The sequence below is a fragment of the Physcomitrium patens genome, chromosome 10 (genome assembly GCF_059467195.1).
Source record: "Physcomitrium patens ecotype Gransden chromosome 10, ASM5946719v1, whole genome shotgun sequence".
NCBI classification, from domain to species: domain Eukaryota; kingdom Viridiplantae; phylum Streptophyta; class Bryopsida; order Funariales; family Funariaceae; genus Physcomitrium; species Physcomitrium patens.
In genome coordinates this window covers 8551669-8567125 of record NC_143419.1, presented here as the reverse complement: position 1 = coordinate 8567125, position 15457 = coordinate 8551669, and the positions used below count along the sequence as shown (strand labels likewise).

The 15457-nt window shown below is 33.8% G+C and overlaps 2 protein-coding genes across 3 annotated transcripts; both read left to right on the top strand.

The window, feature by feature from the left end:
* The first annotated feature begins 6762 nt into the window (after positions 1 to 6762).
* Positions 6763 to 9425, top strand: LOC112287332 (translation machinery-associated protein 22). 2 transcript variants are annotated; one of them, XM_024530239.3, is made up of 8 exons: positions 6763 to 6855; positions 7007 to 7111; positions 7437 to 7511; positions 7778 to 7845; positions 7969 to 8050; positions 8364 to 8431; positions 8730 to 8813; positions 8980 to 9425. In XM_024530239.3, the coding sequence occupies exons 1-8, from the start codon at positions 6813 to 6815 to the stop codon at positions 9037 to 9039; spliced, it is 585 nt and encodes a 194-aa protein (XP_024386007.1). In that variant the 5' UTR covers positions 6763 to 6812; the 3' UTR covers positions 9040 to 9425. The 2 variants fall into 2 exon arrangements, with proteins under 2 accessions (XP_024386007.1, XP_024386006.1); XM_024530238.3 differs by having other exon boundaries at positions 7778 to 7866.
* Positions 9426 to 10688: 1263 nt separating this feature from the next.
* LOC112287930 (protein PLASTID TRANSCRIPTIONALLY ACTIVE 12, chloroplastic) lies at positions 10689 to 14513 on the top strand. Its single transcript, XM_024531577.3, has 7 exons — positions 10689 to 11638; positions 11887 to 11999; positions 12239 to 12498; positions 12643 to 12764; positions 13184 to 13267; positions 13640 to 13687; positions 13862 to 14513. Exons 1-7 carry the CDS (start codon positions 10850 to 10852, stop codon positions 14108 to 14110), a joined length of 1665 nt encoding a protein of 554 aa, XP_024387345.1. The 5' UTR covers positions 10689 to 10849; the 3' UTR covers positions 14111 to 14513.
* The last annotated feature ends 944 nt before the right edge of the window (positions 14514 to 15457 follow it).

Below are 15457 nucleotides of genomic sequence, written 5' to 3'. Positions count from 1 at the left end.
TTAGCAACATTGAATTATAAGAATTACATATCTCATAGATTTATAAAAGTTTATCTTAAAGGTGTTGAAAAACAACTATAATCAAAATCTATCAAATAAATTGATTCCTAATAGAATTAGTTGTAAACCAAATTATAATGATTTATTCTAATTTATATCAAAGAAAAATTTGAAAAAATTATATGTTTTCAATCAATTAGTAAAAAATTATCTCATACAAAGCTATTTATTTAATTTATTTTAAATTTTATATATATATATATATATATATATATACTTAAAAATAATAATATTAAAATTTTGTAAAGAAATATGTCATTTTTAAAATTACACTACAAAAGTTTTAATATCATTTCAAGGATATTTTATTTAATATTAGATTTTTTTTCTTTGCATGATGATATCATTTTAATCTAATTTATATGTAAAAAAATTAATATATATATATATATATATATAATATCATTCAATTTTTTTTCTTCTTATTTTTAAATATAATTCATAAAATATATTTTGACTATGTATTTGTAGTTGATACAATAATGATCAACACAATAATGTTTTGATCTTTCAATTCTTCAAGATTCATATTCTTGACATATGTAAGAGCACATGCTTTTTTTGTTTTGCAAGAAATTCCATAGCATCTCTAATTTTCTTCTACTTTGTTATTAATCTTTCATCTTATTTTTTGCCTTCAAGAAGAAACTCCAATTTTTCTTGTAATTTTCTATCATCAACTCAAAGAAATAATTCAATCTTATTTGGCTCTAATGTCAACTTTTCTACCTTTCATAATTAAATATATTGTCTCTCAAATTTTCTTAATAGCTTAGTTGTTTGTAAATTCTTGTTAGGTTGCTCAATCCACTTTAAGAATAATTTTTTAATAATCTAATTAATATCTTCTATGAAATATATGTCCTTTAATACATGTAAAAATATCTCTCATAAACTTCTAAAATGTTTTATAATTGAGCTTACATATTCTCTTATCTTTGATACTATAGCAAGGTCTAATACTTCAATTATTATCTCCTTGAAAAGACAATTCAATTCTATTTCTTGTATATACCATTTCAAATATTTGAATACATTTTTTTTTATCAAATTGGACAACCATTTTAACCATTAATTGCAATGCTTTGGTTGCAAAAGCTTCTTTGTAATTATTGCATTGTTATTATTGTATAGATAATATAAACACTTGAAAAATACTTACAATGGTTGGTGTCATATTGCAAATGCTTATAGTATTTAAAAATTAGTTAAAAAATATTTTATGTTCATAAATCTTGATGTGTGTTAGAATGGTTAATAAATTAATTTAAAGAAAGTGGATATAAGAAACTTTATTTTAAATTTTATGTATTTTTATTATAGTATTTAAATTATATAAGATTTAGATGTTTAATATAGAGCTTTAAGAGAAGGTGGAAGCCTAAGGATGAAAATCTAAACTATTAGGAGGCTTATGGAGAGGAATGAAATCAAGGCATGGTTGGATGAAGACAAAAGATAAAAATCTTTATCCCTATTGGTCGAAGGCCATGCCAAATGGGCATTAAGCAGGCTATCTCTGACTATAACAAGAGTTTCAGCAACTCCAAAAGAGGTGTTCAAGAATCAAAAACAAAGGTTGTAAGATTTAGGGTTTGGACTATAGCTTGTGTACAAATTTTAGAGGATTTGGAGTTAGGATGATAAAGTTATAGCCATTTGAAGTTCAAGTGTCTTTTTAAAAAATACTATTGCTGTTTTGAAAATATGAGAAGTTTTACAATAGATTTTGGAGATCAAAAGATGCAGCCACAAGAGTGATTTTGAGATCTACATCTTTTGTGAAGGAATTTCTGCATTTGGAGTTTGTATGAAGAAGTTATAGAGCATTGAAGATAGCACATGTAATTCAAAGGCAATAAGTAAGTCATTTTGTTGATAATACTGGTTGGAGCCATATCTTGAATTTCCGGATGAATTTTTAGCTCAAAATTTCCAAAAATTTGTGTTATTAAGTTAAAAATCTATATATCAAAATTTTATGGTATTTAAATACTTAGTTTGTGAGATATGAAGAAATTTGTACATGGGTGTGTGTAAGCAAGGGTTTGAAGCTATTATTAGAGATTTGGCAATATCTCAAGATCCGTAATGAATTTACTATTGAAATTTGTTATAGTAGTTGTTAAAAATACATTAATACTTCATGTAAAATTTGGATTTGTTTAGATGGTCAAATTGTGAAATGTGAGTTGTTGAAGTTCAAGAAGAATTTACCTTAAGGATATACAAGTTTTTTATAATATTTTTATCACATTTTTGGTGATCTTTGGTACTTAAGGCTTATGTATTGATGTAATTGCCCCTATAGGGACAATTTTATATATAAACTTGGTGTTTTCTTTATCTAAAGGCTTAGTTGAGCATTTAGTGATAGCCAAAAGCCCAATGCTTTCTTAAGGCAAATTCTCTCTACCACGACATTGGATCCATCTACATATGTTTTTCTTCAATAGAAAAACCTCTAGTAGCTTCACTTAAAGATCCATCTATAACTTCAATTGAAGTTGCATCTTCAACCTTCTTGTTTGTTTTTTTTTTTTTTTTTTTTAATTAAATAAAAATAAAAATATATAAGATCTAATATCTTCTACCTTAAATCTTTTAAGTTAGGTTAATTACTTATGTTTTATTATGTATTGTCTTATCTAAGAACGCACCTAATGCTTGATTTTGAAAAATAACTTATATTTTGTAACAAATAAAAAATCCCAAAATTCTAATCAGATCCTAAATATTAATCAAATCCTAAAAACTCTTAAAGAAAACTTAAAAGAATTATAAAGTTAATCATAATGAATATCAAAAAAATAATTATTTTATTTTATTTTATTTGAATCCTAAAGAAATCATAAAAAATCCTAAAGAATTTTTAAGTTGATTCTAAAATATTAATGAAACCCTAATCAATCTTAAGTAAGTCCTAAAAACCTTAATAAAAACCTGATTAAATTCTAATAAATCTTCTTAAAATCCTAATTATATTCTGATAAATCTTAATAAAATTCTAAAAAAATCCAAACCAAAACTTATAGAAGTTATAAAATCTCAATAATTATTGATAAAACCATCAATTAAATTTGAATTTCACACACATTCCAATCTATTAGTTAACATTAAGCATAAAAAAGTTTATAAAGAAGCCAACTTATTAATTGGAAGAAAAAGCTCCAAATGTGATTGTGTTGGTTGTCTTCTTTCTCTAATCTTGTTGTTAATCTACCAAAAATTGTATTTCATTATTACATCATTCAATTGATTTTGAACATTACAAAAATATTTCAAACTAAGTTAAATATTAGCTCATAGAAATGTATTTCAATTGGACCAATAATCTACATAAGATCAAAGAAATCCTCAATAATCCTTAAAATCCAAATTCTAAGACCATAATCCAATAGAATTTTAATAATCTTTAATCTAACCATTTAATTAATTTTAAATTTAAAAAACATATTTAGTACAAGAAAATTGGCAACCTTACAAAAATTTATCCATCAGTCGACTACTATGCTCACTAAAATCTCAAATATGTAAACTTTTTTTATTTTCCAAAATTCCAAATCTCTTCAAATATCTTTGACTTTGAAAAACCCTCAATAATTAAATTACAATCCAAAGCACCCAAAAACAATGTTCAAACAAATTCTATGGAATTTTTTCTCTAATCTTGCTCTTTGATCAACAGAAAAATCCGAAAAAATCATGTAGGTGTAAACTTTTATATCTGGAGGTTTGGTTCCAATCCTAGTTCACAATTGGTCTTCTTTAGATATTAATTTCTATCTTTTATGGTTATTTTTGCTAGAAACTACTCTCAACTCTTTCTCAAAACTTCTTAGATGATTTGTTTTCTTCATCTATTTTATTTTGTCTTATTTTTAATTACACAAAGTAATTAGAAGCATAATTAACGCTAAATATTTGTATTACATCTTTATCTGTTATTGATGTCTTTCTTAAGTATAATTTATATACATTTTTTCTTTCAATCTATAGCCATGTTATAACATGATGATGTCATCATGTGCAATTTTGAAAGTTCTTAATTATAGAACATGTTTTTATTTTTTTATCATAAAGTTTATTGATACAACCACTAATGTTAGACCACGTATAGACATCTTTAAAGCTGTCTGTGACAACTCATCATGAGCAACACATGAATGCTGAGAAAAACACGTTTAGAAAGTACCACAGTCTAAAATGTAATAAATATTCTCTTCTCAAAACTTAAAATACTCTGTTTGTGCATAAACAAGAACAACTATATCCAAGTGACTTAATTATTTTTTTTGCTAACCTTAGTAATGACAAAAAATACATATACAAAACAATTGGCCTATTCCAAAAGAAGTACTTTTCATTCAAAGATGAAACAATTGGAATAATACAATTCCAATCTTATGTTAAAGAATCACATATTCTCATAAAAAAAATCAACCTAAAACTCAAGTCTCCCTCAAAGACATCACAGCATAAAAACTAATAGATTTTTATGGCAAAACAACAAATAAATTAAGTGCATATATTATTCAAGCTATTTGTAATTCATAAAAATTAGATTTCTTTTACTTATAAATTTATAATTTTGATGTTATGCAAATTAATGTATTTCATCCTTTGACATACAAATTTTGAATATTAGAAGTAAAACTTAGTGCTTCATTTCAAATGCAAAGATAAATTTTAGAATAGAATTAAGTTGAATAGACATTATTTTGCACATAAGACCACTATGATAACTTCACAATTTTTGATCATAGTATATATAAAGAACTTGAACATATTCAAGATCAAGCTGAATGTTCTAGATATGTTTTGTATATTTTTGCTGTTAAGATAGAAGGGTCAAATTACATGATTCAAGTTGTTCCAACCAAATCTGATAAGGTAGAGATGAATAAGTTTGATAATATGTGGCAGTTTTTAGAAGAGATGTATAGAAACAAGGACCTCGAATGGCTAAATGAAATAGGCAACAAAGAAAAAGAATTGAGCAAAGATCTGGGAGCAAGAACTTGTCAATCTCAACCCCACATTAAAAAGTATAAACAATGTAACAAAATCAACTCAGACTATGTTGATAATATATATATATATATATATATATATATTTATTGATGAATTTCATGATATAGTTGCAAGGTTAGCTTTGTTTATCAAACAACACATTTAAGATGTACTTAATTTTGTTTTGCTTTCATTGGTTTTGGTTTTGCAAAGCTAAGAGAAAACAAAGAAAAAGTATCAGGAGCAATTGTTAGCTTTGGAGAAAGACAAGCTAGTCCTAAAGCACAAGAAATTGCTCTTGAAACAATTTTATAAGACTTAATCTCAGCCAACTTCTTTAAGAACATCTCACTTATCAAAATAGAGATTTAACAAGTGACTCAAGCTTTGCAAGATAAATATTATACTTTAATCAAAGATTGAATTTTGTTTATATATATATATATATATATATATTAAGTGATTTTAAATTTCATAATTTAGGTAATTATCTTTGATATTAATATTAGTTTAAATTAGATTATTTATTTTATTATTTTTAATATTGATATTAGTTGGTGCTCAACATTGATATCATTGTCAAATGATTATGATGGATTCACATCTTTTAATAGCTATGATACAAGGTACAGCTTAAGATTGACATCAATACAAAATGAATTGGAAAAACTCACATTGTAGACTAACTTTGATTTAGATTACTACCCATATTTAGTATTATTATTGTGTAAATCATATACACTATATAAACCATTTGGCAACCTCACATTTTTAACTATCTTTGATTGAGAGAGTGTTCAAAGCTTAATAATATTACCAAATAAATTTAACAACTTCAAATCTTTGCTTGTTTTGATTTAAAGAAGTTTTAAACCTTGACATTATTACCAAAAAAATTACACAATCTCACATCTTTAACAACATTTGATATAAGCAAGTAGTGGAGCTTGAAACTATTTGTAATATAAATTAGGTAACATTGTATACACCATATATTATATTCTTTCTTTTTATTTTTTTAGTATTTATTATAATTATAGTTTCATTTTTAAAATAAATATTATTATATTAAAAAGTGTAAATATCATTTGATATTTGAAATTTTGCTAAAATTTGTTAAGATTTTATATGTGAGCTATGATATGGCCTTGTATACATAAATAATATTTGGAATGCACAGTTAGAATATAGACTGAATAGTCAAAACATAAAAGACAATTTATTACAAAAAGAAAAATACTAAAATGTAGTTTTAAATAGGCATTGGATTTTGTGATAGAAGTAACCAGTTTGATAGATGTAAGTAATGCACTTTTGACAAAAAAAAAAAAAAAAAAAAAAAACTCTGAGAAATACAGTTAATTCAAAAATATTGTCAAAATCATCTAGTTTACTCATAGTTTTGAAAGTAAAACTAAGACTTATTATTTCAAAAGCTGAAATGAGTAGTTAGCACTAATTTTGCGAATTCATCCAACATCCATCCGTAGGAGCAGACTTAAGCCCATCCATCCATAGTGTCCACGCAGGCTGCTGACATGGCATGCAACCGCTCATTTCACACCATAGGCATAGGCTCTGGAACATGGGAACGTGAGAACGGTGGAGGGGAACAAGGGCGTCCCCCTGTCTCGGCGATGCTTGGGCTCGAAGAGACTCTCCGCTGTCGCTACCCCTAAATTGCTGCACACTTTGCTCGGTTGTATCAAGCCCAGCTCGTCATTTCACAGCTTTTCGCAATGGCCGTGAAGCTCCAACCCGTTCAAGTGCTCTATTGCCCTGGTACCGTCTTCCCCCTTTTTACTGTGTGCAAGTTGGTGCTGATTCGAGTCCACCCAAGTCCTGGAACTGAAGCCCTAGGGTGGGTGTTGGGCTGAATTTCGTCAAATTTGGTCTATTGATCGGGGAGTTTTTGAATTGGGGAGGTGCGCAGTTTGCTCGATGCCGGCTGAATACTGCGAGTTCAGCCCTGAGTTCGAGAAGTGCAAGTCGTGGCTCATTAAAAACGCGCCGGATTTGTATCCGCAACTTGTGCAAGGTACAATTCTTTGGATTGATGGGGTTTGGATTGTTGTGTTCATTGTTTCTGCGTTTGAAATATGTGTTCACGTATGTGGGCTGTTTTCTCTCTAAATCGCTAAGCGCACATATCCTGGTCCATCTTGCTGGGTGAACCCGAGGTTTAAGTTCCTCTACTTTGAAAATAGGTGGTTTTTTCTGGTTGCTTCTTGTGTAGCGAATTGAACATTCAATTTGGCGTGGACATGTTTTCCACAGGTTGCGATCATATATATAGAGGTTCACGCTCTTTCATGTTGGGAAGTAACTGACAATATTTTCCTTTATTTATTTATGTTTTCCAGAGGCTGCCGATAAAGCAGCAGAAAAATTGGATGGTTTAACTGTCGGAGGAGAGGAGGATGGCGTTAAGGGAGAAGGTACAATTCTTTGATCCTTTCAGGCTTGCTGGGAATTGTTAGATTAGGTCTTACGTTTAATGTCCATTTTGGTCCTGTTCACAACTTGTTTATCTCACATCATTTTTATGGGAGGCTTATGTTGACATCATGCACTTGTTCATCTGCTTTGTTGCTCTTCTGCCGTTTTTCTTTAAATCTGTTTTGAATTTTTTATGTTAACAGTGGTTATAAAGCATCTAATTACGTTTTGTATTGATGTTTGCTTATACCTCATTGTACCGCAGGAAGCTCATCAGAGCCGAAAAAGGAGGATGAAGTCAAGAGGTTACCGGGTGGAAAAGTAAAGAAGAAGGTAACCTTTGAGGACATGCAGGTGCTTACGTTGTTTATACCCGGGAACAGGAGTTTCCTTTGTTTCGATAACCTTGATTAGCAATGAGGCTACCATATTTACTGACATGATTTTGTTATTCAGGAAAAGCCTGAGGTCGTTGTGGAGAAGATAGTGAGAAATAAGCGCAAATGTGTAACTATTATCAAGGGCCTTGATATGTTTGGTGAGTTCGGTGTACCCTTTTAAATCGTTTGAAAAGAACTACGGGTCCACTGCATAGTCTTTATAGTTGCTGTTTTCTTCTGGTCATTTCTGTCAAATGCAAGTAAAATGGTACTACCTACACAATTACCTCTACCTTTTTTATTGGACGTCCATGATCCTGTTCACCACAGCATAATTAGTGTACTTTTGAAAGGAAGTTTGCCAATTTTGATGAAATCGGATTCTGTTTTCTTTCGCAATTGTCCATGTATCGTGCTTTTTGTCTCCGTTTGGCGAAATTCGGTGCTTATGGGACGAGCATGGAATTGCAGGAATCAAGTTGAGTGAAGCTTCTAAGAAATTGGGGAAGAAATTTGCAAGTGGTGCATCTGTAGTGAAGGTAAGTAATATTACTTCCTAATAATCGGTATTTGTTCATTTATTTGGAAGAATGCGTGTGCTGATAGGCTTCAACTAACTGGTCTGGAGTGGATTAGTTGTAGTTATGATAAAAACTAGTTTGATGAGTCTAGGTTCGAGGCACTTTTTTGAGGACCATGATTTCAATTCTCTATTTATGACTTCTATTAACGGTTTGCTCGGATTCGTTGCATGTATATTTGATCTGCTACGGTAGAAGTTTCAGAAGATTCAGAAGGATTCAGAAGAGCTTGATTTGTGGTTTTGTTCTTTTGTAGGGCCCTACGGACAAAGAACAAATAGATGTTCAAGGAGATATCATGTATGATATAGTCGAGTTCATTACGGATACCTGGAAGAGTGTAAGTGGCCTGTTTTTATCATTGGGATCACATTCATTTGGTTTGCAGTATAATTCATAACAATTGTTCAACGTATTTTGACATGTGAATGTTTGTATTTCACCGTGTAAGACATGTGAGTTGTATATTTTTGAAAACAATCTGTCATTTTTGAACGTTTGTACAGGTTCCAGAATCGGCAATTTACTTCATCGAAGATGGAAGGAAAGTGTCAGCGAATGCTTAGAATTGTTCAGTTGGGTTTTTTTTGTATGTAAGTTCTCAGGAAGAGGATAGGCTCGGCATCTGTGAAGCTAAAAGATGATTGTAGGGCATGTGTATACCATGTTTTAGATCTAGGTTGAAAGTAATATTTTCGATCCACATGATATGGATAGCCACCATTGTCTTGGATTCTTTGATGAAACAATGGTGCCTGTTTCTTGGTCCTCTGCAATGCCGGGTGAGAATAGGGCGCTTGTTCTGGTCTTCCATTTCATTATTGTAGATGCACGGCCCTCTCTGTGTCAAGTGGAGGCTGTTTGCAGTTCAGTAGCTTTTGTTGACACTAGCTCGTCATTGTTGAAGGAAATTATGAATTTGGAATTAGAATGTTAAATCTTTCACATGGTCTACATGCTCTAAATCTTTCCATGTTGTTTCGTTCAAGAAGTGTCTTTTATCTTGTCTCTCATTACCTGCCCTTCCACCATATGGTCTCGTCCACAGTTTTCTATTTATTTTCTAATTATGTACAAGCTGTTCGTGAAAATTCTTATAAGGCAGAAGGTTTAGTCTACAAGTTATAAAATCCACTAGATCTGTGGTGATCACCTTTGAAGCCCTACTTTAAGAAAATAACCGCGAATTTCAAATGTCGTGCTGATACCTACTATATTTGCACAAAGTGGTTTTATTGTAAAAAATTTCAGAAAATTTATCTTTTATAAGATGAAAATAAAAATGTTTGTGTAAAATTAATTTTAGTTGCAATAAGCGATGATTAGATAGAAAGAGGTATCTTTTTTTCTATGATGATGATTAGATAGAATGATGATTTCATAAATACATGGTATGTAAAAAGTTAGATATGGATGATAACTGTTAAAATTTGATTGTAGCCTTAATAAAGTATTCGATATACATTACATTTTCATTGCATGATTTTTTATTTATTAAATATTTAGAGACTTTTCATTGACATGTGAGATTTCAAATAATCAACAATCATTAAAATTTCAAACTTTGTTCTTATTGATTAATTAATTGATTGTTTTACTTTAATAAAAATTAAATTATTCACTATGATTAACAATTACTCCAAAAAAATCATAGCCATGAAAATAACTTACTAACATTTTAGTGCTTTGAATTTGTAAGCTGTGAAAATATTATTAGATCACATTATTTTCTTTCAAAGAATAACAAAGAGAATTTCTATTAAGAACTCAAATTCAAAGAACTCAAATATTTACATGAATAAATGTGCAGACATAAGGAATTGATGTGAATGAAGACGATCAAGTGGAAAGAAAAGAGCAAAGAATGATTTTTCTGTAAAAGACCATGAAAAGTCAACAAAAAGAATATATATATTTTTAAAAAGGCCTACAATATCATTGCTATGACACACAAATCCTTCAAAATACACTCTCCAAAACCATTCACTTCGTCTAACACCCCCGTTGGATACGACACCAACAACGTTTTATAGTTACATAAAATGAGTTGGAGTGTGAACAACCTTATCCATTTTTTTCTTGACTCGAACGATGAATGAAATAGAAACGGAAAAATATTCGACGATAAATAGAATCATCCATCCACGCGAGAACCATCGACCGAGCTGGAAAGGATAAACCCTAAACCCCCGACTAGCATCGTAGTTGTCGAGGGGAAGACCTCACCGAGACATGGATTCGTTTTGACAAGGATTCGTGAAGGGTTGTGAAGAAGTGGAGCATCGAGGTCGCCGAGCTCATAAATCTCCGAACCAATGAAAGCCTGACAAATGAAATTTCCTCTGGAGGGTTGATTTGCTTTGCCTGCATGCACAAATGGAGGCTCGCGGCATCGTCTTGCAGGGTCGTCTTCCTTGCAATTCCAGTGTTTGCGTGCAGCGGAATTGCAGCTCCGTCCTTTTGCAGCGGAATGGTGAAGGATACGGGGTTTTGGTGAAGAGCAGGAGGAATGCATGGTTATCTGGAGGAGTGGGTGGTGTTTCTGGGTCCCTCGTGCCCCGTAGAGGTAGGGGTGTAAGAATTTTGAGCTTGTGGGCTGGGAGGAATAGCAAGGGGAGAGGACGGCTTGAGGTGAGGTGCAATGAGAGTGATGAAGTGGACATGCCTCCCGAGGACCCAGCTTACACTAGCTACGTCGATCCCAATACTGGCGCGCCTTCGCCTTCTTACGGTACCAGGGCGCCTTTGCCCCCTTCTGCATACTGGGGAGATGATGCGAAGCGCGTTGCGAGGTCGGGGCAGGCGTCTACTCCTAGAGATAGAGGGGAAATGACTCGTGGCAGTGCAAGGTCTGGTAGGGATGATGTTTCCGGTAGAAGGAGCCGAAACGCTCAGAGGGTGCCGAATGAATTTGAAGAGGAATTCGAAGAGGAGTTAGAAAAGGAAGTAGAGGAGGAGGAGGAGGAGGAGGAGGAGTTGGAGTCTGGTGATCATGACGAGGAGGAAGAGGAAGATTCCGGAATTGTTTCCCAGAGAAAAGAAGGTCTTGTGCCCGAGTCGGACGAGCCATTGGCAAACGATGAGCTGTGGTGGAATTTTCAGAAACCTCCCAAAGATAAGGAGCCTTGGAGTGCATGGCAGAAGCGCATGGGTGACAGTGACAGTGTACGTCCCATGGTGGAACTGAAGAATTTTCTCTTCTTTGGTTATATCAACAGAATTGAAACTTCTTTTGGGTGATGTGGACGAATGCTGTGGACTGAACCAATTGAGTTTTAAACCAGTCGGGCTGAAGTTATTATGAGAAAGTTGTTTTTATCTTACTTTCGTATAGAGGAGTGGACAATTGGTGCTGATGATAAGACGAGTAGTCTTTCGGTATATGGAGCTGATATCTGATGGCTTGATGATAGGTTATGGCAGCAGCAATGGCAAAAGCGGGTCAAATTGAGCTCTTTGGTGATAAACCCACGATTGCTGAGGCCAGTTTAGCGCGAGCCAGGAAGCGCGTGTTTTACGAGGAGCGGTAGGTGGCTACGTTTTTCCATGTATAGTACAATTATTCGTATTTTCGAGCTGCATCTTCTCGATTTATGAGGTGTTGGTTTCATGTGATCATAACTCACTGAGTTAAATAAAGTAAAGTTGAATTATTGAGACGGGTGAATTCTAAAACTAGATGAGTAGTCTGTGGAATATCAATATGTTTGTGTGCTATTATGTGTTTTCCTATCTTAAGTTGTTACTGATTTTACTGGCATGCAGAATGCGGAAAGAGGAAGAACGCAGAGAAGAGGTTGGAGCGGTGGCGTATTACCATGAATGGGTGGAAAAATGGAAGAAAGATACCTCAAACGTGGCTGTTGAAGATACGTCAAAGGTAACTGGTGAAGGCGTTGTGGATCAGCTGCTGGATATGTTACAACATCAATCTCAGAGAGAATACCGACGCATGCAGGGAACCGATTTTCGGATTGCTCGTGATCCTTTAACTTTGCGTATGCCTGAAGAGGAAATTAAACAAGGTACATCTCTACACATATTTTGAAGAATATCCCCAGTTGCAAACTGGTGAATCCTCAACCACGATCATCTGCACCTTTTAGCTAACTTTCATGTGTAGAACAGTAGATCTGACTTCCTGGAATCCTACTGGGGCATGTACGCAGTTTGGGGAGGAGATCCCGTTTATCCGACTAAAAATTACGAACAGGATCCAGATGCTGTTGCTGACTATCGGAATGAGAACTTGCATGAGCCTACACCAGACATCGTTGACAAATTGCAAGATGTAAGTTTAGGCCCAGTTATCACTATCTTTGACTCGAGTTATACAATGAACTAATCTTGCATTTCTTGCTTGGCAGAAGTTTCTATAATTTTCTGTTATCTATGTTGATCCAGAAGAAGCTGAAGTATTTCGGTGTAACTTCTTAAGTGTGTTGCATGAAAATCAGATGATATGATTTTGAGTGTGTAGTTTGCAAGTTGGTTGGGACTTGTCTTATATGGAATTTAATAAGTTGTGCTTCACTAATAGAAGGTGTTTAATACTTTAACGGTACCTTAGATATGTTGCGCATTCGATGTAAGCAACTTTAACCGTTAGGTGGAAGTTTTCTTAAATTCATCCGAAGTATTCAATAAGATTTCCTTTCTCATCCCGTATTGTCGGATTTGCTCTTCTGATGAGTTGAACTTTTTTTGCAGGACGGCATACTAATAACACGGGAAGAACTCCAGGAAATATTGGACAGAGAAGAGAGAGAAGAAAGAGAAAAAGAGCTGCTTGAGGTATTTCAACTGTTCCAGTTAGTAATATATTATTCAATCAACGATGAGGTCACATATGCATGTGTTTGTTTTGTGTAGTTTTGGTTATGATTTTTTTGAAAAAAAGTTCTTATTTTGACTCATATGTTGTTAACATCTATTTTCTCTTGCACCATAGCGTATGTTATCAACTCGGAAGATATTTGCAGCTTTGATTTTTTTTTTTTTTTTATTCTTTTGATAGAAACACAATTTAATTCCTGGAAATTTTGTAACACGTGGTGTGTTGTTCCAGAAACTGGGTAGTTAATGAAAGTGGTAGCAGGTCTTCGCATATTGTTAACCAGATAGCAATTTACACAGTAATGAATTCAAACGGGTTTGTTGTCGCAGGATGACGACGATGGAATGATAGGAGCCATTGATATTGGTGATAAAGAGGTACGACTGTGATTGCTATGTGTGCTACATGGCCAACAATTTTTGTTATGTTTTTAAGCTCAAGTTAACTATTTTCAATTTCCTTTTTAAAAAGTTTTACATCTCTATCTGCGTTGTAATTGCGGGTTGCTCTGATGAGGTGCTAATGGTTCCATGTTGGGGTTTACATTTCAGGATGACGAGGATGAAGATGATGAGGACGAGTTGGATGAGGAGGACGATGACAATTTCCAGGATGATGTAGCTTGGAGAGCGAGTATTAGCCAACATCAACTTCCATCTGGGAAGCCAAAGGCTAGTAGAGAAGCCAAGAGACTGTCACCTGCCATTGATTTGTTGGACCAAATAGATAGTTCCGATTTACTAGAATATGTTGGTGAAGAGGAAGACGGTGAAGATAGCTCCAAGGAGCTAAAAAATTAGGTCATGTCTACTTACATAATTTGATAACTTCAAACATCTCAGCTATTTCAGAACAGTAGGAAATTAACCAAGCGACAGGTACCTTATGTACATGAACAAATGTTCCATGAAGACTCTTGATATGCAATCGTTGGCCTCAGCTTCACAATGGAGCGTTTCAAGGTAGGTGGATTCCCCTTTGGCATCCTCTAGTGTGTATATATACCTTGGTTCTTGACGTGGTTCTTGTTAGCACATTATCCAAGAATGCCGGCTTTTAGTTGCTGTTTCTCCTTCGTTGAGAACAGTATAGAGATTAGGATGTAAGTTTCCTCTTTGCTGTGGCTGTTGCTCACAAGGCACTTTTCTAATTCAACGTTTTGTTATCGTCCATGTTGAGATACATGTGCGATGTGAAAACTGATACTTCGTGTGACACTAAGTAACAGCGAATACTCTTTTCATACTCTTGATTGGAGGTTACCTCAGCCAACCCATGGTATCAAACTACAAAGCCTTTCAGATTAATACATTAAAGTGAACATTTGCGCCTTTCATGTAGGCAATTTTATTTTACATTGAGATCCTTTTGGCTTGATAGGCTTTCCAAGAGATGTTTTCCCTCTTGTAAAAGGTATTGCCATTAGATTTAACTGTGTCAAAAACATGAGATTAAATTCTGTACGGTGGGCACAAGTTCGTTCAGTGTGGACCCTCCTGCGAAGCTGCAATGCGACGACTTATTCACAATTACTCATTAAGGGTGCAACCTGACTCAAAGGACTGCGGATAGTGCACTGATGATGATAAATTATAATATTCTGATACAATATATCCGCAGAGAGGGGCTGCGCATTTAGCAGAGTGTGATCTCTACGGATCTTTCAGAGTGAGTTTCGGGGAGATAATCAACTGAAAGACTGCAGGTTTTGTAACACAGCGGGTTTTTTCAGATTGCCGTCCCTGGGGTTAATTTCATGAGTGTAGTCGTGAGAACAAGAACCTAAATTGTCTTGAGCAGCATCAGTCACACGGTAGGGGTAGATTCAAAACCTAATCCCATCCATGTTCCCAAGCCGCAATCTGTAGTGTCCAAACCCAATGGCGCTGCTCTTGAAGTTCGACTAACTCATGCGAGTTGAGTGCAGCATCTTTTTAGTGCATCTATCTCAACGAAGGTGGACATACCCGGTTTCGTCAGTGCCAGACAATGGGACTGTCCATCATCTGTGGCAGCCGCAATTCAGTTCGACCCAACGAATCCAAAGCCCGGAGTCTTCGTGCCGCCATGCACTTCCTCGTCGAGAATCTTGCAAGTTTCTACATGAACTGTTACGACCTTGATACAATTTCATGTGTTTGAGGACA